Source organism: Cygnus atratus, chromosome 5 (assembly GCF_013377495.2).
Source record: "Cygnus atratus isolate AKBS03 ecotype Queensland, Australia chromosome 5, CAtr_DNAZoo_HiC_assembly, whole genome shotgun sequence".
Classification (NCBI taxonomy): Eukaryota; Metazoa; Chordata; class Aves; order Anseriformes; family Anatidae; genus Cygnus; species Cygnus atratus.
The window spans coordinates 31,972,115-31,995,781 of NC_066366.1; the positions used below are offsets into that span (position 1 = coordinate 31,972,115).

At 40.6% G+C, this 23,667-nt stretch overlaps 1 protein-coding gene across 10 annotated transcripts in view; it reads right to left on the reverse strand.

Moving 5' to 3' along the window:
* Positions 1–501: 501 nt before the first annotated feature.
* The window catches only part of MGA (MAX dimerization protein MGA), a 65,019-nt gene continuing 41,853 nt past the window's right edge, over positions 502–23,667 (reverse strand). For 3 of the 10 annotated variants that reach the window (XM_050711317.1, XM_050711314.1, XM_035539386.2), the window contains 8 exons: positions 14,728–14,852; positions 13,279–13,330; positions 11,440–11,625; positions 9,450–9,561; positions 7,984–8,217; positions 6,766–6,942; positions 6,174–6,326; positions 502–5,125 (listed from right to left, as the gene is read on the reverse strand). In XM_050711317.1, the coding sequence (XP_050567274.1) occupies positions 3,840–5,125; positions 6,174–6,326; positions 6,766–6,942; positions 7,984–8,217; positions 9,450–9,561; positions 11,440–11,625; positions 13,279–13,330; positions 14,728–14,852 (2,325 nt within the window). In that variant the 3' untranslated portion in view covers positions 502–3,839. The remainder of the gene's footprint in view (positions 5,126–6,173; positions 6,327–6,765; positions 6,943–7,983; positions 8,218–9,449; positions 9,562–11,439; positions 11,626–13,278; positions 13,331–14,727; positions 14,853–23,667) is intronic. The other 7 variants (XM_050711318.1, XM_050711316.1, XM_035539389.2 and 4 more) reach the window with 4 other exon arrangements.

The following is a 23,667-nucleotide window of genomic DNA, read 5'->3' on the forward strand; positions in this document are numbered from 1 at the left end:
TGGGGACAGATCTTCGGGCTCGTTCCCATGAGGACAGCTGTGTTGTACAACATCTCTAAAGGAAACAGATACAAAAGATTAATCTGTATTTGGGGTTAGGGAGGGAACATGGAGGGTGATTTTATGGAGACAATCTTTGAGATATTTTTTCTTTTATGCCATGACCATATGTTAACCCCATTGACTCCATAAGCAGGCTTCCTGCTTTTCACCTGCATTTTGGTGAAAAGTCCCTTCGTTAACTTTCGTGCATTTGATAAGTCAAAATCCTTCTTTACGACCTCCAATATGTCCTGCATACTGCTGAAGGCTAAATCAAAAGACTCATCTCCTCTGAGCTGTCAGATTACTTGAACCAAGAAACCAACGCTTGTGTTACCAAAAATTCTGCCTCAGAGTGTACATTTGTCATGTGCTCAGGTACAGCACTACATGCCACCAACAGCACCACCACGTAACTTCTCCTCCCTCTCCCTCCCTGTAATAAACTTTCAAAGCCAGTTTCTAGTTCAGCTTGATTGGTTTATTTTAGTTTTACACTTTGTCCCTCACATACAGTTATTTAAGAGTCTTGTACTGTTAGATTTCTACAAAAATATCAATTTTTCAAAAGCAGAAAAGAGGGAAAGATATATTTTAATATATAAAAGGAAAAAAGCTAAATCTGACATTTCATTATATTCTTAAAAACATTCCAGTCTATTTACAGATGTGTAAAAAAACAAAGAAAATCTCCAGGTCTCTTGGTCTAGAGTGAGAATGTGCGCCTTGCAGGGGCTTCCTTCTCCTGATTCTAAAATCTTTTTTCATTACATGTCACATTCTTGCATTATTGCCTCAAAGACAGCATACGTCATTGTTAAAAGGTTTATTCCAAACCAATGGGAACATGAGGGAAGAGTTAAAAAAAAAAAAAAAAGAAAAAAGACGGGGAAGTCGTCATTTAAATTCTTAGCAAAATATTAAGCTGCAGCCAGGAGATGGTGGAACAAGGAGAAGCAGAAGCTGAGAGCATTTCGAACATGCTTTGTTGCCTGGTAGAAGCCATCATCTAACCTTCTGGGAACTGCACCAACTGCACCTTTTGCAGCCAAATTTGGGGTCTTAGTTCATTCAGTAATCACATTCAGGAACCAAAAACTTTTTACTGTCATCTTTTCACAACTCATTTTTATTGCAATAAAAAGTCCTTACTCCCCCCTGCCAAGCAGTAAAAACATCCAAGTATTTTCCATTACATTGATAATGGACAAAACATCCGCAATAGCAGAGCAGGTATCTTAGATAACATTTGAACAGCTTTCATGCTACAGCTTTCTGTCCTACAGAAGTGTGCAAAGCACACGCCTTTTAAAAAGTATTCAGACACTGATTAGCACAATTCTGTAATTAAAATTAGCCACCTGGGACCATTAAAGGATGAGGTGCAGAAAGAGAAGTCAGTGATTAGGGATTTGAAAGGAATCACAGCACAATTTTGGTTGCTGTTTCACACACAGGGGGCATAAAAACTCTTGGCAAAGCAAACTGCCATAGGTAAATTAAAAAAAAAAAAAGCAACTTCAGCCTATTAGAAATGCTCAGAACCCAATTCCCAGGTAAATAAATTTAAGTCTAATATAATGCTACTGAACTAATATAGTTACTCCAGACTCCCACTGATTTAAAATGAGTTAAAATCCTTTAATGATAAGCAAAATATGCATACATACATCTTTACATGCTAATTCCCTTTTCTAAGGCATTCAGTGACAATGGTAAGACCCTGCATGACTCTCAGGCTGACCTATATTCTCTCTTCCAAAGAATTAATATACGGCTTGTATCAAATATTTAAATAGCAAATATGCAAACAGCAGTAAGTTATACGTAACTGCTTTAAAAGACACCAGTTAGAGTGGCAAGGTGAAGACACCTTTTACACGTAGACTCTGGAGTAACTTCCTGCATACTTAACTATAGGGGCTTCTCTCCTCTGCAGCATAATTAAAAACAAAAAATCATTAAAAAGACAAGGCAACACCCAAAGAATACATATCCCTGGTGGACCTAACCTCGACACGGATCCAGAAGTTGCAGCTCACTGAATAGGGCATAGGGTTGCACGGCGTGTACAGCAAACACTGCTACCTAACTGTGGAAGAACATCGCTCAGCACGTGCACAACCTCAGTGCTGGACAGATGAAATTCCTGCAATTAGAATTCCTGCATCACCAAAGATCGGGAATCTTGAGGGGGAACCCCAGCTGCTGTTGCTGGGACAGTAAGATGGGATTACATTCCTAAACATAAAGCAAAACGCACCATCTACTTCGCAGTTTCTGTATCGTTTTCATGGCCATGGTTTTTACCCTTTAGGAGCAGTGAAGAAGCCCCTCAAGCGCACCGTAACTCCTATTTACAAACTTGATAGGAAAAGATTGTGTATACACTCATTAACAAATCATCTCTCTTAGGCTGAAAATTTGTCAAGAAAACTATGAAAACAAAAACTGTGTACAAAAATATAAATATCTTTACAGTCTGCAGGCACTTCACATCCAACAGCTGAACAGTGAAGAGCATCTACAGGTTATTGAGTAAGCAGTGGCAGAGAAGAATAAAAAATACATCTTGTGATTCAATACTGCCCTATTTCCCTGGTAATGAGCATTTTTGTTGACTTTTTTTTTTTTTTTTGCTATACACATCTTGTGCAAACGCAGTGAGAAACCTCTGAGTACCTTTCCTGAATTTATAAAGAAATGGAAGGTTTGGAAAGATATACACATATTTTCATATATACATTCACATATACACCTTGCTCGTTTATTTTAGGCTACAACAGTCTGAAAGTGTTCTGTATTTTTATGAAACAACGCTTTCTATTAACATCCTATCCACCAAATACATCTTGAGAAATGACAGGAGGAATGAGGAAGAGAACTGGGAAAACACTCAAGCTACTTCAGCAGTGTATTCAAAGATGTAGCAAAGGGGTGCCCACGTTTTTTTTCTACTCTCTGAGATTCTCCCTTACGGATGCCCTAACCATCAAAGGAGGGGTTATTTGTATAGGGCCGTGAGGTGAAAGCGGTGGGGGGATTTTCTGTATGTTTGTTTTCTGTTTACTTGTTTTAAAGTTCACACACTATCCTAATTGCATTGGGAAATATCATCTCCCCTATACAGTGAGAGTTCTAGATGTTTATGACAATATTCTGGGCATAAGCTCCTAAAAGGAGTCTGCCAGAGAACTATCTAGCACCAAAGAACAGAAGCTTTTCACTTCAGCCCTCTGCACAATCTCCAGTTTCCCTTCTGTGCTCTAGGTAACATATTTGAGAGTAATTGCCATCTCATTTCTGCACATTCATCATATTCTGCAAAACTTTAGAAACAGCACATGTGAAACAATCCCGTTTCTGCATAGATAGTTTGCCTGGTACAAAACCAAATGAACCATATTTTTTCCCTCAACAACAGACAGCTGCCTCTACTGGGAAAAAATAAATATCTGTCAATAGCCTAGGCTTCTCAGTCCTTTTACAAACTATTTCCATGAAGGACCCAATTTTGGAAGGATACCATGTGCCCAGCAATGGTTATAGATATATCATCTTCCACGTTTTGTGAAGGAGAAGGAGAATACCCAGAATACAATGGTGAGGTAAAAATATGTCAACATGCTTAAAGTTTCATAGCACTTATTTCTCAATTTGGGGCCTGCCCTTGGATGAACAGAGTGCTGATGCCATACAGAAAACAAAGCGTTGCAGACAAGGGAGGTTGCCAAACGCAGACACTGGTTCACACTGGCTCCAGATCTCCATTCCAGTCTGATAAAATATACACACATTTATTTGCCTGCTGAATTTGAAGGTAAGGTCCCAGTACTACTAAACTTTGTGCCCACGGGTGCTAATGCGGGCATTACTTTGCTATCCTGTCCTTCTTGAACAGTTGCAGATGAAGTTTTTACCCCAGTGGGTGCCAGTTTTGCAACTATAGGTGCCAATAAGGGCATCACTTTAGTACTCTGCCCTTCTGAGTCCACTGGCAGACTCGCCACTTTTAAGCCAAGTGGTGCCAGCTTGGGCATGGGCCTCCACAAAGTGTCAGCATTACTAGCTTCTGGATTCGTTTTCATTTGCAAAACCGGTGGAGTCACACTGGTGCTCTCTGCAGTTTTGCCGTTCCCACCGCTGGTTATGGACAGATTGGGAAGCGGATCCTTCATTTCAGCACCTATTACTATCTTTAGAACATCTGCTTCGGATGAAGGCTCCCCAGAGTTCTTGTCTCCATCGGTAATATCATCATCTTCCAGGTGCAGCAGGAGAGGACTTAAAGAGCCACCACCCTCTGGAACTTCGGAAAGGTCCTTAAAACTGCCTCCCAAATGGCCAAACTGGAAGGAAGAACCATCCGCGGTGGAGAGATCACTGGCTGTTCCCCGGCGACCTTCTGCATCTCCATGGGAGAAATCTGAGTTGAGGGTGCTGGGCAGCTCCGACATACCTGAAGCATCATCATTCAATTGCTGATTGAGGAAAGCGATCTCATTGAGCAGAGAAGTGAGGGTCTCATCAGTGTCATCACTCTCCTCAATGCTGCTCAGTAACTCACCTGTATCCAGTTCTGCCTCCTCCATTGCAGAAGCTACCTTCCTCAGTTCCATTTCTATCCTCGAATCTTTGAGCTGCAGCTTGCGGAATGGCAATTCTTTCATTTTTAATCTCTCTCCTCCAGGATCGCTGTCTTTCTTCCTGGCTTGGCTTCCTACAAACTCACCAATGCAGAGCTTTTTGCCAAAGGACTCTGGACGTTCCTTTGTACAGGACACGTTCCGGATCTGTGGAAAACCATCTTTATTTTCAAAGAAACCTTTGGCGGTACCTGTGGTACTTCTTCCATCTCCTCCGCTGTCTCCAGGACACTGTTTGGCCTTTTCTTCCGAAAGGATGCTATCACTCTTCCTACTTTCAAGAGGTGCTACTACCAAGGATTTCTCAGAAGCCTGAGTAGCTGCAGCTGTCGTTGTATTAGAATTTTTGTTTCTGTTTGGGTTTAGATTCATACTTCCTTCAGCTGCCAGTGATGTTACATTAACGATCCTTGGCATCATGAATGAATCTTCGCTTTCTGAAAAACCGAACAAAGCACAATCCATCAGAATCCATGCCAACTACAAGATAATTCCTAATTATATTTAATTTACTCACTTTTCATGTCTTCCTCAAATAAGCTGCTATTCACAATTTAAACCACTTGCACAGTTTTGGTCAAGTCAAGCCTTGAAATATTAATAGCTTAATTTTTAACCTAAAAAACAAACAAAAAACAACCCAACCACCACCACACTTGACCAGTCCCTTTCTTCAGCAGGCTGGCATAAATGAAAGGAACTGTAATGCCTACAACTCCTACAGTGATTCACAAAGGAAAACAATGGTAATTTTCTCCCTCACCGTTTTCTCAGTTTACTTCCACACTGCTGTTTTGAAATACTGTTTTTGTGCACAATAGTACAGTGGCATTTCATGGACTACCACGTTATTTACTTTTGTCTCACATCAGTTTCTCATTTGTAACACTCAGATTTTTCCCCAGCCCCAAATCTAAAGTTAACTTTCATTTTTCTCAACAATTCATTACACTGAAATGACTACAATGAAGCAGAAAATGAATGGCTTTGTTCTAACACAAGAGATGACGAGCAGCAAGCACAACACTGGCAGGAACCACTCCACACCTAGACCCAACATACAGTACTTGGTCTTGAAAAACATCTTTGCTCTCAGAGGCAACCTCCGACTGGCAGCAGGGGCAGCATGGTATGGGAAGGGATTGCGCCAGAGAAAGAGCCTGGATCTAACAGACAAACATTTTTAACAGCCCCTCTACTATTTTTTACTGCAGCTTCCTCACTGGGATGCATGAGACCATGCACACATTGCAGGCTACGCTTCCTCCTATTCTGTTGAGGGCAAGGAGGATTGGCTTTATATTCGGACCCTTAAAGCCCCTCTGATCTATTCAAAACATTGAATAGCGATTTTCTTTGAAAACCCAGACAATGACACCTACCATTACTTCCTAATGAAAAAAACAGTTTAACCTCATTTTTTGCAAGGGCAACCTTCCCTACGTAAAAGCAAAAAGATTCACAAAAAAAACACGAAGAGCCTACCTGAATGGGGCTCTGTAGCTGACACTACTGTTGAGGGCACTGGGTTTCCAGCAACAGCTGACAATGTAATAGGAATGGTAGAGTTGGTAATGATTCCCTTTACTTGGACAGGAACTGTTGATCCTGGCAGCTGAATCATCACAGAAGCAATACCTTATCCAAAAAAAGGGGGAGGGGGGTGGGGTGGAAACAAGATCCTTTCAGACACTCAGTCAAGCTTGGAAATAAAAGCCTTACAATTCTATGCAAGACTTTACACTGTAATACCACCTGAAAGTGGTAAAAAATAGAAATACAAAGTGGTTAGATAATTAAGAGATCTTCCCTATGTTCTTCCTCCTGCCTCAACTTTCTTTAGGGTTCCCACCTCCCTAGTTTGGGAATAGTAAAAATCAAACAGATTTTACTTACTTGTTGATAAACTGGCCATTTGACTTAATTGTTTCAAGTTTCTTTTATCAATGAGGTTCTACCTCACTAGGTTTCAAAGAATGAAAAATTAAAAGAAAAACTAAAGAACAAGTTACTTTGTAAACTGTAAACATTAGTGAATAGCCTGGTATTTTCATTAGCATGTTCTCAATGATCATACCTGGCTGTGCTGTCATGGTGGTGTTGGCAGCTCGAGGCTTTAACTCAGCCTGCAGGAGTGTGGAAGGAACAGCTGCTACCTGCCCTGGTACCAGTGGGCTCTTCAGCGTAAGCACCTGCCCCTGTGGAGTCATCACTAGGCTTGCAGCAGTCAGTGTAAGAGAGGAGGAGGTGTCCTCTGTAAAAAAGAAACATGTAGATCAGCAATTTGTTTTGGCATAGCACCCTTGATGGAAAACAACATCCCGCAATCCACTGTCAAGCGCAGGTGTGCAAGGAGCTCCAATTAGAAGGTTTGCAAGCCCCAGATATGAAAGCTGCTACGGAAGCTACACAGGCCTCAGGAACCTGATCTATGCAGCTAGAACCAAACTGTACTGCCTTTTCATGCACCATAATATAATCTTAACCCTTTGGAGTGGCAACCTGATCAAATATCACAGCAGTCTTGGTGAAATTACAGGGGGACTTTGTTCAGTCAAAAGAATGGAAAGAAGTTCTCACACCACATCCAAATTCTGATGCCAAACTTCCCCTGGACTGGAAAAAAACAAGGCTTGGGAAACCAAAACAATCAGTTGTTTATACGAGCTGAAGACCACTTCAAGATCTATGATTACCAAAACAAAGCAACATCACCAGATTGTTACAGAGTATTATAGTGGTAATAATATGAAAGGTTGGATTTCTGCAATTGTTTTGTGTCTTCCTAGGTGAGAAAGCCTCTGTAAACATCAATTACTTCTCTGCGAATTCCCAGCACCAAAAAATTCTTAAGTGTCTGACAATTCTGTCATTTAATTTAAAAGCAAGTCTTCTTCCACCTCTATAACTAGCTAAATCTATTCCAGCAACTCCAGTATTTTCGGGGTTGAGCTTCTGGCTTTGAGTCAGCAGTAAAGAACTACCAATTCCTACAGGATTGCAGTGAAACTCCGTGAGGCTGAAGAACAACTAAATAGCAACTTATTTTTCATCATTCTGAAAGTCACGTTCATCTGAAGACCTCAGTGGTGCTAGCCTCGTATGTACTGAAAGCAAATGTTTTCCATACCTCTTGGGTAGACACTTTCTGGTCCTTTTCTGCTAATTTCTGTCCTAATTCTGCTTCAAGAAGTAAGCTACCTGCAGAAGCAGTCTAACTGTTTTGCCCTCCCATGGGATGCTGCTGCAATGTCTGTTTCCCCTTTATGTGAAAGGTACATCATTTTTAGCCCACCTGTGGCATGGCTTCCTTTTCTGGCAAGTATCAATGGCTTGCCTCTTCTGTTTGTCATAGCCACTTTGCCCAGGTCTCTGGATGGAAGAGAAGACGCTTCTTGCTGTGTGGTAGCAGTTGAGGTTACAACAGATTCTGCTGGCTGAACTTGTTTCTTCTTTTTTTGTGCTTCTATGGCTTTTTGTTTGGCGTACATATATTCTAGCTTCTTTAGGACAACCTCTTCTGTCTTCCCTACAAAAAAATTATCAAAGAATCATAGAATATCCCGAGTTGGAAGGGACCCACAAGGATCATCGTACTGGCATTAATCAGTATTAACCTATCTTCAAAGCTAAAGAGCTGATGACAGAACTGAAAATTTCTCACATTGACACCATCCAACTACTTTACATTAGACAGCCCCGTCCAGTAAATAGCATACTTTAAAAAAAAATTTATGTATTTATTCCAAGACATTTTTTCCCTTCAAAAACATCCATGCATTGAAGAACTTAACTGCAACTTTGATAACCAAAAATCAGCTTAGAAGAGCACTAGTTCTTATTGAACTAGTTGCAGTTCACCATGTGAAAATACCCACAGCTGTGGAAAAAAAACTCACATCTTTCCTAATGCTAAGTATTATTACCAGACAAAATGTTACTTTCATGCTGTATGAATTTTCTTGGACTGATGAGCCCTGTTACTCCAATTACTTTTAAAGGAAAACTTGCATACAGTTTGCCATTATTTAACGTCACCATTTTTGTATCAGAACAAGATTTTACAAATTGTATGTTTTCTGTAGATGCTCACAATTTTGTTATGACTGAAGTTGAAATAGCTACATTGACTTGTTTCCTACTTAGAGTTTAGGCTCTAAGATGACAGCCTATCTTTAACTAAGTTTACCTTTAACTAACCTCCCAGAAAGACAAAATAAATGTCACATGGGTCTTCAAATCCCTCCATGAGCAGGAGCTCAGAATACATCGCAATTCTGTTTTATGGACAGAGTTGCCTCCTACATCTGGACACTAATGGCCCTATTTTTCAGAAAAACAGCGCACAATTATTTGCAAAGTTCATCACAGAGTCAGAGGTTTTGGAACGTATCAAGAACCTTACTGTGTATACTTTTGAAGCACTGAGCAGAAAAGCTGTTTAAGGAAGTGACCAACGATGTAATCATTTTTTTTTCCCCCACCGAAGCACATCCAGTACACAGGAACCCAAGCCTGTGGCTTGCAGCACCGAGATCATTCTATGCTTCCTTTAGGCATAAAGGAAAATAAAAGCATTTCTTATCAGCATGAGTGTATCGCTGAGTCAGAGCCTGGCAGGTCTTCATCTGGCGTCAAGAGTCTAAATTTTAAGTGAACATTAATGACTCACCCAGACCCACAGAAAATTACTCTCTCCTACCCTTGAAAGCCTTTTTCTTTCATTATTCTACCTAGTTTGTAACCAAAAAACAGTCTCACCTGAAAGCGTGGATACTTTCCGAATCAAAGTATCCTGTTTACGTGCCAGTAAGTTCTTCTGTCCAGTAAGTTTATCTGCCTGATCAGTCAATCCCTGAATTTCATCAAATGCCTAAAAAAATGTCAGGGAAATAATTTATAAACCAACAATACACAAAATAATAAAATATTTTTCCTTCCAAGAAACCTTTATGAAATTTATTTTCATTATCATGAGAAAGTAAGACTTATAGAAAGGATGTGAAAAGTAGACCACGTAAAGACAGCTTTCCCTAAACACAAGCTGAAAAGTGATAAACATCTTGGTTATCCTTCCTCCAAAGTTCTGCCATTTTTAAGAAAAAAAGAACTTTTATCCCACAATTTTAAGGTACAGCTGATAAGCATAATTATACATCTACAACTAATGTTTTATTTCCTGTTATTTGCATCTTTACAATTAAGTATTTTATATATGTCAGTATAATACTTAATGAAATGTTATCTTCTCCTGCATTAAACAAGATGTTTTCTGCATATTTCAAAATTGCCTGGATCTACACAGTAAAACACTGGGGAATTAAGACGTAAACTTCCATGGATAAATTCACAAAGGATACAAGGAGAGGGCTAATCTGAACACATGCATCTGTGACACCAAGATTAAGCTTTTGAGAATACAAGTTGTTTCATGTGTTGTTTTATTCTACAGTCCTGTAAAGGCGTCTGAAGTTCTCTACTGAATATCACAGACTCACTCGAAGACTTCAGACCAGCTTTGACTACTGCAGGCTGCGCAGCATCACAGAAGGTGAAAGGGAGATGACAGCCTCTTCCCTGTGACAACAATTTGAAGAGCCTCTAACCCCAGCTGAAGGAGAGAAGCTGGCAGCGTCTACCCCTAGAGTGTTGATGTAACTGCTGGAGAGAGGACAGGATGGAAGCTGGTGACTTCTGACTGGGGGCACAAATCCAGAATACTGTGGAGCAACTGCCGAAGCTGGTCCAGCCCTCTGACTAATACCCCCTGCTCCTAACTCCATGTGGGTACACACGATGCTGCTAGGGGAAACCTGGACAGTATGAGAAGTGACTGCAGAGCTCTGGGGGCAGCAGTCAAGGGTACGGGAACCCAGGTGGAGTTCTCTTCAATCTTGCCAGTAAGCAGAAAGGTTGTGAGGAGGAGAGCACTGATGGTACAAATCAGTAACTGCCTTCAGAACCGGTGCTAGCAAAAGGGTTTTGGCTTCTATGACCATGGAACCCTGTTTGCGGATCAGCAGATGCTTGGAATAGACAGGATCCGCCTCACTAAGGGGAACACATATATTTTTGCCAGCAGAATGGCTGAGCTAATAAGGAGGGCTTTAAACTGGGAATGATGGGGTAAACAGCGAGTAACCAGCAGCCCTGTGAGTGATGGACAGGGCTGCTGAACAAAGGATGTGGGGTGATGGGAAGGGATCACGAAATGGGGTTTAAGTGGTGTCTACACCTCCAGCATTTGCATGTAGGTAAGGAAGTTCCTACAAAGGCACAATTATGAAGAAATTCCCCAGCCCCCTTTCTAGGAACCCAACATGCAGCAGTGCCTCTCTTAAGGGTCTGTACACTAAGGGGTAACTTCCTTCTCCAAGTGACAGAGGAGCCAACAAAGGGGCGTGCTGCGCTGGAGCTCATACTCCCCAACAAGGAGCTTGTTGGGAATGTGAAGGTCAAATGCAGCCTTGGCTGCCATGACCATGAGGTGGTGGTGTTCAGGATCCCGATCGCAGGAGGAGGGTGAAAAGCAAGTTCACAACCCTGGACTTCAGGAGAGCAGACTTTAGCCTCTTGGAAGAGTCCCATAGGATAAGGCCCAGGAGGGTAGAGGACCCAGGAAAGCTGGTTAATATTCGGGGATCACCCCCTCCAAGCTCAAGAGCAGTCTAACAAAGAGGAAGTTGGGCAAAAATGCCAGGAGGCTTGCATGGACGAACTAGGAGGTCCTAGACAAACTCAAAATACTTACTTGCTTAAGAATGTAGCATTTGGAGACCTTGGGAAGATTGTGCAACCCCAGAGCTCTCTTCAACTTGTCAAAGAGATCTCTCATTTCATTACGTCGCCGGCGTTCATTTGCTGTGTGTGTCTGGCGGTAATGAGCAAAGGCTTCTTCCTCTGTCTTCTGCTTTCTGCTCCAGATTTGAGGATTCTGCTGGAGAAGCAACCATATTAACCAGGTTAAAGAACACGTAATCTAACAGCACACAATATTCAAACACATGCTTGATTTGCAATGTTTCAACAGACACCTGAAGATTTCATGTCGTGCTATTCAGCTATGGTCTTCATGAAAGCTTGGTGTCAGAAGCACAAGCAAGAAGCATGAAATGCTGACCAACAAGAAATGACCAACATAATCACATCAACCCTAAAAGAAAAGATCATGAGCAGCCCTTTCTATTCATGAGCTTTCAGTTTTTGCAATGCAAGACTACTTAGTTAAGCCACAGTATTACACCAAAATCACACATTTGAGCCCAATGTTTTTGTTTTGTCAAAAAGTCTACTAGTAAGTGAAATGACTTCATCAAATACAGGACACACATATTTTTTCCCTGGAGTTAAACTGCTTTCGTTTCTATTTCATTTCATGGGTACATATAGATAGGGGCCAACAGACATTGCAGATACAAAAGACGGCATGGATATTGATCGCTACAGACATCTACCAAGAAACAGAAGTGTTGACAGACTCTGATGTCAAGTTTCTTTGTTTAAACGTTCACATAGGTTGACAGGTAATAATTACTAATTTCTACAGGTTAGAAGATTTGTTATTTCATAATTATTCTTACAGGTTTTGTATTATTATGGTATTTATTTCATGACAAAGTATTACTTAAAAAGTCTTAATGTGTTTTTGACATCATTTTGGGTCTGCTCCAAACCCCAGTGAATCAGTAGAAAGACTCCACAGGTCCAGTGATAACACTTCTGAGCCCGCTGGACTCAGGAGGAATCTGAAGCCTGGCTCCTGATACCCACTTTGCCCTCACAAGCAGAATGAGCTCATTATGGCTGTAACTGCATCAGCTCTTCTGTTGGGTGTTAGATTCCTTTAAAGGAAGGGCCTCATACCATAATCTCAAGTGTAGAGAGTACAAGGAGAAAGCAAGGCAGGCAGAGCATCCTGTAAACCCATCTTTATCTCAGCCAAAAACATACGTACCAGCCCGCTCCGATGTACAAGGCGTACAACAGGTTCACGCCCCGCCCTCCCAGCAAGTAGCTCTGTACCTGATTTCAACTACATCACTGTTAGTTACCATGGACAGTTAGTGAAACAGGCTTCAAAGCGACCCGAAAATACAGCATAAGCTTCAGAAGGACTGCAAGGAGTTTGGGTTTGAAAGGCTTCTGCATTGTCTTTAACTTGCCTGAGAGCTTATCATTTAAACTACTGTTTTCAGAAATCCTTTGCCCAGCGCTGCAGCCTACATAAACCTACATACTGTCTTCTTAGGCACATGAAAGCATTTCTCACTTGTTCATTATTTTATGTGTGCTGTAGAAGTTGTTTATACCAAGAACACAACGCTTCAGAAAACGTAATAGTAAGAGGTAGATGTTCCTCCTGTACATAAAGTTGAATACGAAACCCACTGATGCCAGTGGCAGTCCTTTTTTTTTTTAAAAAAAAAAAAAAATTTGGACTGAGCCCCTTCCCCCACCTATACGTATTTGTTTCTTGCATTTAATAATACATACACAGAAGATAAATAAATTGCATTAAAGTCACACTTGAGATGAAAGTTTATCTTTAAAATGGAGATGTGATACCAAAAGGAAAGAGGAGAGCATATACCTTCATAGGATTTTCTGATAATTTTTCATCCGAAGAATTAGGAGCATGGTATCTGGAAGAAAGGTAAAAAGTTTTTCCCAACACTACTCATCTCATACACTCTACCCTCATTAAGTATATTCCAGCCTAGTATTGTTCATTTTTATCCCCTGAAATTAAGTTTTCCTTGTAACTACACGAAAGCAGGATACTGTTGAGCTTTCTCAAGGAAGCGAACTCTAGCTTCAATGCCATCATCCTGGAAAAAAAAATCAGCTGTTCTGAAAGCTATAAAATTATCCCACAGTGCAAGCAACAAACTATTGCACTACGTGTCAAACAGTAAATTCAGCCTCTCACTGTTAATTGTAGAAAGCATCTCTCTTCGATTTTGGATAGCGTTTTAGCTTTTTATCATTTTAGCACTTTTAGCTAATTAAAAAAAAAGACAACAAAACAAACCAACATAGATTCAATACAGATGACAGAACAATCCCTCCCCCATCAAGAACAACCTACCAAAATCCTCACATTTATTACTATGCTAATACATAAAAACAGCTTCCTTGTATTATTTCTCAGCAGTCTGAAGAAAACAAAACAATACACATTTGAAAGAATTATTTTCACAAAATATCTAATCTTCTCACTGAAGGATCTTGACAACTTATAAAGAACAGCAAAGTAGCTCTCTAAGAATAAAAGCTGAGCTGTATCTTTGGAGAAAACATTGCAACATCTGGAGGTATATAATAGCACCAACCAGATTTATTTTTTTTTAAGTTTCTACCAAAAAAAGCTCTTTAAACATCAGTAACTAAGGACACAATGTTCCCCATTTTTTGATACAACTGAGAAAGAGCTATGACCATCTTTACATACATTAAGTAAACAACGTTTTTACTTTGCATTCTCTCCTTATAAATGCAAGTGCAGCAGCAGCAGCAACAACAAAAAAAAACAGAACCAAAAAGAGCCAAGCTATCCAACCATGGCAGACTATATACAAATATGAAAAGGCTTTCTTTGCTGCGGCAGTGGTCCCAAAGTCAAAGCTTTCATTTTACAGGATCAGGGATTAAGCCAATGACCACTCCTGCCTAGAAATAACAAAACTACCAGCAAGAATAAACAAAACAGAAGATTGCAAAAATCACATTTAAAACCAATGTGACCCTGCTCGCATTCACTTTGCAGGAAGGGAGGCAATTCACTCAAATATTTTACATTATAAGACACATATCCTTATGAACAAATTAATTAAAGGAAAAAAAAAAGGCTAAAACCTCAAATCTATTCTTAGTTCTGGCAGCCCCATCCTCACAGACACTGGAAAGCACCAGTGCTCAGGAAGACCTGAAGCAATCCGTGCTTTATCTTACCATTACATTAAACCTGTTGTTAACGGGTTCATTCAATGTCAGCTCATCAATAAAATACAGAACTGTAGTGCTCTCCAAGGATGCTTACTTCTCTTTGGAAGGTCGGATATTAGCAGCTGTGGCCTTCAGACGGGCAATGTTAATCTTCTCTGAAAGCTCCTCCACGGTCTCAATGTCCACCTGCTCGTCATCCTCACTGTATTCACACGCATCCTGGAACAGTTTTTGTTTTGTTTTTTAAAATGAGTATCTACTTAGCAATAGAGCTCAGGCCAAAACAGTTTCACTTCAGTCTCAAAAGAGATTACATTGTAACATTAAGAACCATTACAGAAACAACCTCTCCAGCTATACTGGCCAATAAACAGTGCTAAAGCAGGTGGTTATTTTAACTGTCACCTCTAGGAATTCCTCCCACTAGCAACTGTGCAAAGTGAATTTCAGTAAGGGCAAAATCTGCCATTGAGGCTTTTACTATTGGTCTGATAAAAAGCTTTCACAGGGCAGAGCTTTCCTACCTATGTTTTCAAATACGATTTAACTCCCTTTACAACATCCTACAGTACACTGACTAACTAACATTATCTTGTCATGGGTTGAAATAGTTACCACCTTGGCAATGGCCTCTCACACCTAAGACAGCACCAGACAGGACATCCCAGAACCAGGCTTCTTTGGGTCAGACAGAAAACTGCTTGCATGATAAAGACTGCAATTTCAGTTCTTTCCAAAAAGCTGACCTGTAATTATTTCATATATTTAAGACACTTTGGAAAGTACTTCTTCTCTATGCTCTCCTGACACAGAAAACTTGCTAATCCTTTGTGGAGACAGAGATAGAGAACCACTGCAGTGATATGAGTTAAATATCAACCTTGTGGCCATGTGCAGTACCAGATTATCCTCCCCCCAAACAAATCAAGCCTTATCCAAGCAATTTTTTATTAGTTTTATTAAAGTTTTTAGTATTATAATGTCTACGCTACTTCACTGATTACAAAATGCAGAACTCCTTCTCCTTCCGAAGTAAGAAAATGTAATTATACCTCCGTTCTGTACTCAATTTCACCCAATTCCCTCAACTACCCAATCTCGTCCTCCTCCTATTCTTCTCTTCTGTCTTTCCTTCCTTCTTTTTGTCTTTTCTTTTGGGGGAGCTGCAATCTTCTTCTCTAAACTGAATACTTACCTGAAATTGATGCAAACAGTTAATAAAAAAACCAACACTAGAGTGCAGAACATGAAAAAAGGCAATATGCAATACTGTACCAGCAGAAGGCCTCTAGTAAATGCTTTTCGTGGTACTGATTATTATCTGCAACTCATTAGTGATACTGCACAGTAACACTGCTGTTCTAAGAAACTCTTATTAGAAAGGAAAAAGTGTTGCACTTACTCAGCTGGCCACAGATTAGGCTAGATACAGCACTGTAACAAAAACAATAAAAGACAAGAACGACCTAAATTATCACACAAGCACAACTAACATGATATTAATGATGCATCCTTCCAGTTATCAGCCATGAAATTTACACCTGTGAAATCTGCAGCTATGTTAACTGAAAGGGACTCAATTTATCACCAGAAGCAACTCTTTGCTGGTCATTTCCTTTTTGACAGAGGAACAGGATCCCTACTATCCCAGTATGTGATATAGCAAAGAACAAGAAGAAAACTGCCTCCCTTAGTTATTGACACCACATTAGAGTGACAGCTATTGTCAATAATGCTGCCAGAGAAAATTATCAGGTTTTTTTTAAAAAACAAACTTGTGTAACGCATCATCTCCCATGGCTGTGTGATAGAGGCCATAGAAAACAGCATCAGTTTTAAAAATTCAGTTTGCCCTCCCCTTTACTGAAGGCTATGCTGGGGATGTAGCCTTTAGTAAAGTATATATAGTGTGTGTGCATATATAAAGAGTACATATATAATGGTGTCTACGTATATACACACATTACTACCTGTAGAATCTTCTAGTCTTTTAAACTGAATGAAGCCACGCAACATCCTCTGCCATAAAATCACTCTCAAATATTCCCAAATCTTCCATCACCTTCTACTGATGATGTCATGAGGAGTTGTACAAAGTGTTGGCAGTAGTAGTGTTGGCCTATGTAGAAGGAGTTATAAACTTCTAAACTACTCACTTCTGGAGAAGCTGACACCTCCTCCTGTACTGAAGAAGTATCAAGATATTACTGCTGAAAGAAAGAAAGGTGATGCTCAGTTTAGCAGCTATAGCTGTTCCAGATCCGAACAGAAAAGCATTGTTGCTTTTACATGTTGCTGTGCACACTCCCCAGTCACCGATCTCTATGCTTGTAAAACATCTTACCTTTTGAACCAGAGAAGAGCAAGGAGAGTGAAGGTAGGTGAGAAATGACTAGCCTTAGAGAACAATCTCACACATTCTTTCAAAAATCTCTTTTCCAAAGCACTGACTAAATTTAAAGACGCTGTTTGTCTCTGCCTATGAAAGCACCTTTGGTACCTGGTGGGTTCAGTACTCGGAAAGAAGTTCTTTTATTATTAGTACTGGTTTTTTTTGCAACTTTTTTCACAGAGCAGCTACACATCTGTACAACGCTGTGACAGTTCCTGTTACAAAGGGAGCAGCATGGAGGTAAACCAAATTCTCATCTGAATGTAGAAGCATGGTACTGGCACTGGCAGAACCTTAAGGAATTACTGTTTCTCTCTATGCATAAAAGCCCATAAAATTCTTACTTCTTCCAGGTTTTAAGTATCCACCCACAAAGCAAGACTTCTTAGTACTGGGACCAAGCAGAGCACAGAGAAAAAGAACCGTCTTTACCAAGGAAGCACTACACCACTTTGAACTTGAGAGGCCAGTCAGGAGCTGCACGTTACCACTGCTGCCCAAGACACCGTATGCCCGGGACCTAGGGAGGCCCCACCAAACACTGCTTGCAGTCTAGATACAGAACTCATCCGTGGAAATTGTGACCAAGGTTAAAACTTCATTGCATTTCAGCATAGGTATTTCAACAACTTAAAAACACTGGCAGTGAACAGGACGCAGCTTAGTTTCATGTCTCTTGAGTGGGTCTGTGTGCTTCCAGAAACTTTAAGTTCTTCTATACAAAAATCTCACTAGAAGAGTATCATTTATCCACACAGACAGCAATTTTTCAGTAACTCCTCACACTTCAGTATCCAGTTTCAGTGAACAAGAACCACCATTTTTAATTTTTTTATTTGTTCAAAACAAGTCATTTCGTTCTTAAGGCAGATGCATCCAATTTGCCTTTAAGTCATTTCTGTAGCAAGCCAGAACTACATATCCAGCTTCCCCACTGAAGAGCCAAGTGACTCACTTGTACAAGGTCACAGAATAGGAGAAGATGAACTTGAAACTGAAATTAAGATCTTCTAATTGGGAATAGGGGAGGGAAGGACAAGCAAAGAAAAAAACAAACAATTACCACGTTGGAAGATACTGAAATTACACTGTCTCCTCAGAAGTAGAGCTTCTGTGAAGCTCCAACAGGAGATGTGAACACGCAGCATAGCTGCTTCCACAGCTTTTATTTTTATTCTCCCCTGGGCCTGATGAAAAAAGGAAAAGCTCACCATCATAAAGCCAGAGGAAAGAACTGGCTGGACAAAAAATTACACAAACAAAAATGCTATTTAAATTCCAGAACTACTGAATTAAATGACCTTACGTTGAAAACATTAGAAGTGTGAGAAGTTTAACTTCATTTTAACAGGCCACATTTTACAACAACACAGTTTTATCTCATGATACATAGAGCACTTCTTACTCTTTCTTGCTCTCCTTGGTCATGCATAAAGCTTCCCCTGTTGCTGGAAGCCTCCTGGTATCCTCTCTAGCTTTCCCATTTTATAGAGTATCACTGCTGTGATTCGACATGCAAGAGATGCAAACAGTTTCACTTCAGAGGGAAGGACTCCTCTGCCTAACATACACCTAGGCACCATTTCACTGCAGGGAAGGGCATATCGCAGGGTACTTCCGAAGATGCTAGGATCCAGCTAGAAGAAACAGGAAATTAACTTCTGCTAGAAACACCATCCTGGTAAAGCTTTTGAGCACTGACAGGTTACCCTGGGGTAATCAAACGCTTGGTAAGTTACTACCCAGCTAGAGCTGTTCTCATGGTGGAACTTTCTACATGTTACCATACTAAAAAAATTGTACTCAAAGCCTGAGGCACGGTATATTTTTCATGGAAGACAGGTGAAAAGAGTGAGATAAAAAGTCGAGGCAAAAAGTCACTGCCCACCAAGATCTTCACATCTTGAAGTTTACAAATCCTGCAAGTGGACAGATGTAAAACAAGAAACACTTAATTTCCCTTCTGACTCCTAACAACAAAGGGAAAATGCTTCAGGCTGGTAAATTTTTCCCCTTTACCTTCATCTTTTTCTGACTTCCTGGTAAAAGGAAAAGTATCACAACTGCACAGGACCTCTGAAGTCCATTTAAGTTAGGCCATGAGACCTGCTATACCTACACAAATCTTACCAACCCTTCATAGGCCACCCCCTATCCGTAGCTTAGCATGACTTCTTGTCACTTTTCAACTTCTGAAGTGCTTGTGGAAGCCCCACCCTTCTGATGCCAGTTCTTCCACAGTCCTGCAGTTCGCAGAATCACGGAATGGGTTGGGTTGGAAGGGATCTTAAAGACTACCCATTTCCAACCCCCCTACCATGGGCAGGGACACCTGGTCGCTCAAAAGCCCATCCAACCTGGCCTTGAATGCTTCCAGGGATGGGGCGACTACAACCTCTCTGGGCAACCTGTTCCTGTGTCTCACCACCCTCACAGTAAGGAATTTCTAATACCTACTCTAAATCTACACTCTCTAAGTTTAAAACCATACCTCGACCTCTCTTTTAATTTCTTCTGCATTGGTGAGCAACAAGCCCAGCAACGCATCTCTTCTGGTTGGGCTTTCTATCACCTGTACTAGGAAGTTATCCTTAACACACTCCAGTAATTGTAAGACTTCTAAATGCCTTTGAGCTTATAAAATACCCTAAGGAATGAGGACACAAAAGGAACAATCCTTTTGTTTCAGTTCCACAAAAGGAACTAAAATGAAAACCCAAAGTCGCTACAGAAATGTCAGCATTTTTCCCCTCTCTGCACTTCAGTGCCTGTTTCTGAGCACTCTCTTCTTCATCTGTTTGTTCCTGGAAGTCTACATCCCTACTGCTGGTTCCCGAAGAGCAAACTGCCTGACGGCAGAGGGTCTTCAGTGACAGAGATGAGAAAGAAGGAGGGCAGGTAACAACAGATGTGTGTACAGATTACCCTGGGAGATGCCTCGTTTCTGGATCGGCCCTGCCCTCTGCAGTGTCTGCAGATCTCACATGTGGTCTGTATCAAAAGCTCAGAACACGTTAGAGGTTGTTAAAACTTACATCACCCACAAATACGTCACTTGAACCTTACTAAACTTACAGTGTTATAAACATTCATAATGGTTCGTCATAATTGTAACTTTCAGCTCAGAAAAAGAAGGATTGAAAACCACAAAGTTTCAACAACACTGAAAGCAAGAAACTTGCCAGACACAGCAGCTATGTTTAGACTAGCAAATTAAAGAAGGCTATAGGACTCTATTATCTGTAGCATTAAACTACAAAAACAACTCCTGACGTGGTTTTGGCTCACGCCACCAAGTACTCGTGAACTATTCAGTTTGTGACAGCCCAGGCCAAGCAGCCATTCCCAACAGGCACTGTGTGCAATTCTCATGCCTTGAAGAACAAGAGTTTAACATCACATCCCAGACCATCCACTTGAACTTGTTCTGACATTGATTAGTTTGCTTACACAGATATACTAAAAAGACTTTATTCATATCACCAAACCCCAGAGGATCTAGGCTTTTCTTGATGCAGTTCAAGGGAGGAAGTGCAAAAGGGCAAAGATACCACTTTAAGGACCTTCCCTCTTTTTGATGGATGGAGGAGGAGTGTACAGGAGTCTCTTAAGTACACGAACTTAGCTCCAAGTAAGAAGTTGATGCAAAGAGCATCAACATGCAAAACAAGTCACCACTGCAGTGAAAACCACATGGAGTAAGGTATTTAAAATAAAACAAAACAAAACAACAAAAAAAAAGCCAAACCCACAGTAACTACTACTATACTGGTCAGTAGCAATTATCGTGACTCACTGGACATATTTTGGCTGGTTGGTTGTTTTTTTCAATGTCTATTTCCTGAGTAACTAAGACCTGTCCAGACTCCAAACTAGTGAAAGAGTTGTCCCTAGTATTTCCACCAAATAAGAGTGTTAGTGGCCATGCATTCACACTTTGCTTCTCTGTTGGTACCAGCTTAATGAAACAGAAAAACTTTGCTAGCAATCTGTTCGTATGGACTGACTTCACCCAGCCTGACAGACAATACCAGTGCTGCCTGTCTTGTAAGCGCTATGCTGATAGAAGAGTGCAAATGGTCTAAGCAAAGCATATTCTTACCGTTGCTTCAGGCACTACCTGAAGTTCTGTGATAACCTGAGGGTTCTCTACTATTCAAAAGGCCTGCTAAACAACCTGCCTCTGTTGGAAGTTTTCTAGGAAATTCCATAAGTGTTTTCTCCCTTTCCCACAGTGCCTCCCCAGTAAGACTTTTTATGCAAAACGAGCTGATATTTAATACAACTTGGAAAGAGGGGATAAGAAGCCTGAGCCAAAGAACAAGCACCTGCTACAACGCAACTATCCAGAGCTTCCCAACAAGCACGGGTAAACGTCAGGAGGTTCACTGCAATGATGAGAATGCTCTTGGATACCTAACCTCTTGTCAGAGGAGTACTTCAACCATTTATTTCTGAACGGCCTGAAGGTCTCCAGTTGAAGATCCTCAAGTTGATCTCCACTTTGGATAATAGTATTCTAGCGTACTTCCCCCTTGAAAGAGAAAGACCCTGGCACCTCTCTCCCAAAGGAGCACTGAAGTAGTTTGAAAAGCTGTCTTCTCATTAACAAGGACTGCACTTAGGCATCTGTAGTCCTTTGTAGTGGACTGCTCCTCTGAATACAATACGGGGTCCTTGCAACCATTAGGATCAGGGTAAATGCTGCCTAACAATTGTTAGCAATTCATTAGAGGACTGCCTCCTCTAATTACTGTAATTTTTTGTTGAGGGAGATGTTTGTCCAGATCTGTAAAGTGCTCCTTAGAAATCTTCTCTACGCTTGCCAATCATCAAGTCATATTCATCACAAAGCTTGAGAATAATTCATAGAGCTGAACAGCTCCAACTCTTCTGATGTCCTTCAGCCAGAGCGATCTCAGAAGCAGTGCCACAGACACAAATGAAAAAGGCTCAAAAATAATCCTCTCTCATACTCTGTTCCTACTTTAGTTAAGTGTTTTCAGGCCACTAATAACAACTGCCAGGCTGTACACGCTAACAGCCTGCATCCTGATCCTATTCATATTCCACACAAACTTCTATTTCTCCATGATCATATACATTTAGTATGCTAATTCCTCCATTAATTTTGACCAGAAAAGCTCATTACTCCTTGGCTCCAACCATAATTCCCTAATTGTAAGGGCTATCATTACTTAAGGAAGGGAGTGAAAGGAAACAGTAAGGATCACCTTAAGGTTCCAAGGGGAAAAAAAAAAAACAGAGAACCTGCTTCGCTCCCCAGCTGACTCATCAGACAAACCTCTCAACCAAAAAATGAGAGAGCCGCTCACTAGCAATGCACCTGCACCCCAAGCTACTCCAAGCAAGCAAATCAATGGGTGTTGAACTTCAGTGCTCTGCTAGCCATAGCGCACTGGAGCATTTCAGGCAGTTGGTATCTCAAGGACGTAACATGAAGAGAGCAAAGATAGATACCAACACATCCACTGCTTCTTCCTCTTATATGCAACGGATCGTAATAGCAATGGGCCACCCTCCTCATGAAATAACAAACAACCAGAAGACCTTAGGAGCACAGGAAGGAGAGCAGTCAAGCAGGAAGTACTTTCCTCATTCTGTTGATCTACTGAAGAGATCTTTGTACTGAAGATCTTCAGTAAAGAACTGCTTACCTAAAATCCTCTCAAACTGAGGGCTTCCCGACTGCTTCAAGCCTTTTTAAGAAAAACATGATCTTACCAACAAGCTCCTTATTTTCAAGGCATCTCCCAGTGAAAAAGACTAGAGACTTACATATTTAGACTTAAGACTGAATTCTCTATTAGACATTTGACATGCTAACTCAACCTGCAGGCAGCATACACTAACGAACCAAGAATTCACCCAAATTCCAGACCAGTTTTAAAGTCCTCTTCAAGACCTTGTTCCTCAGCTCTGCAACTCCAGAAACAAAGGTAGCTTGGTCAAGTTTCTGTAAGCTTATAGTGAAGACATAGCCTTACAGGGTTTACCAAACTGTATTAATCATTTCTAAAACCTGCAAAGCAAATTACTTGCAAAACAAATGCTTCTTAGAAGCTCCGATAATTAATCATCCTTCTGCAGGATAGAAGAAAAGTCTTTAAAACATCAACCCTGATAACAGGCTACTCTGTGACCAAGACATATTATTATTATCTTCTGCTGGTAAACCCACAGATTCTTAAGACTACCCTGTCTGAAAAGTTTATCAGGCATCTGGCACATACTAACTGTGTATCTGTAAACAAGACAGCAACAGCTCAGTTTTGTAACTTGCAAGAGCTTCCACAAATCACAGCTGCTTTAATTTTCCTCACCGTCATGCAGCTGCAATGTTATCATCTTGCCTGAAAATTAGTGAGCTGGAATATCAACTGATTAGTCAATTTTTCTAAAAGTTAAATACAATGTATTCTCTAAAAGCCACGGTTGCTGTCTTAACTGAGTTAATCTGGATATGGTTAGAAGAGGAAGAAGTCAAATTGGGTTTCCAACTAGGAGAGAGGAATTAATAGAAAAGGGCTAAAGGAATTCACTATTTTTTAAAAATTCTGAAGACACTAACATAATCTGTCCTATTTTAATTCATTTGCTCTTCAGTTTTTCTCCAGTTTT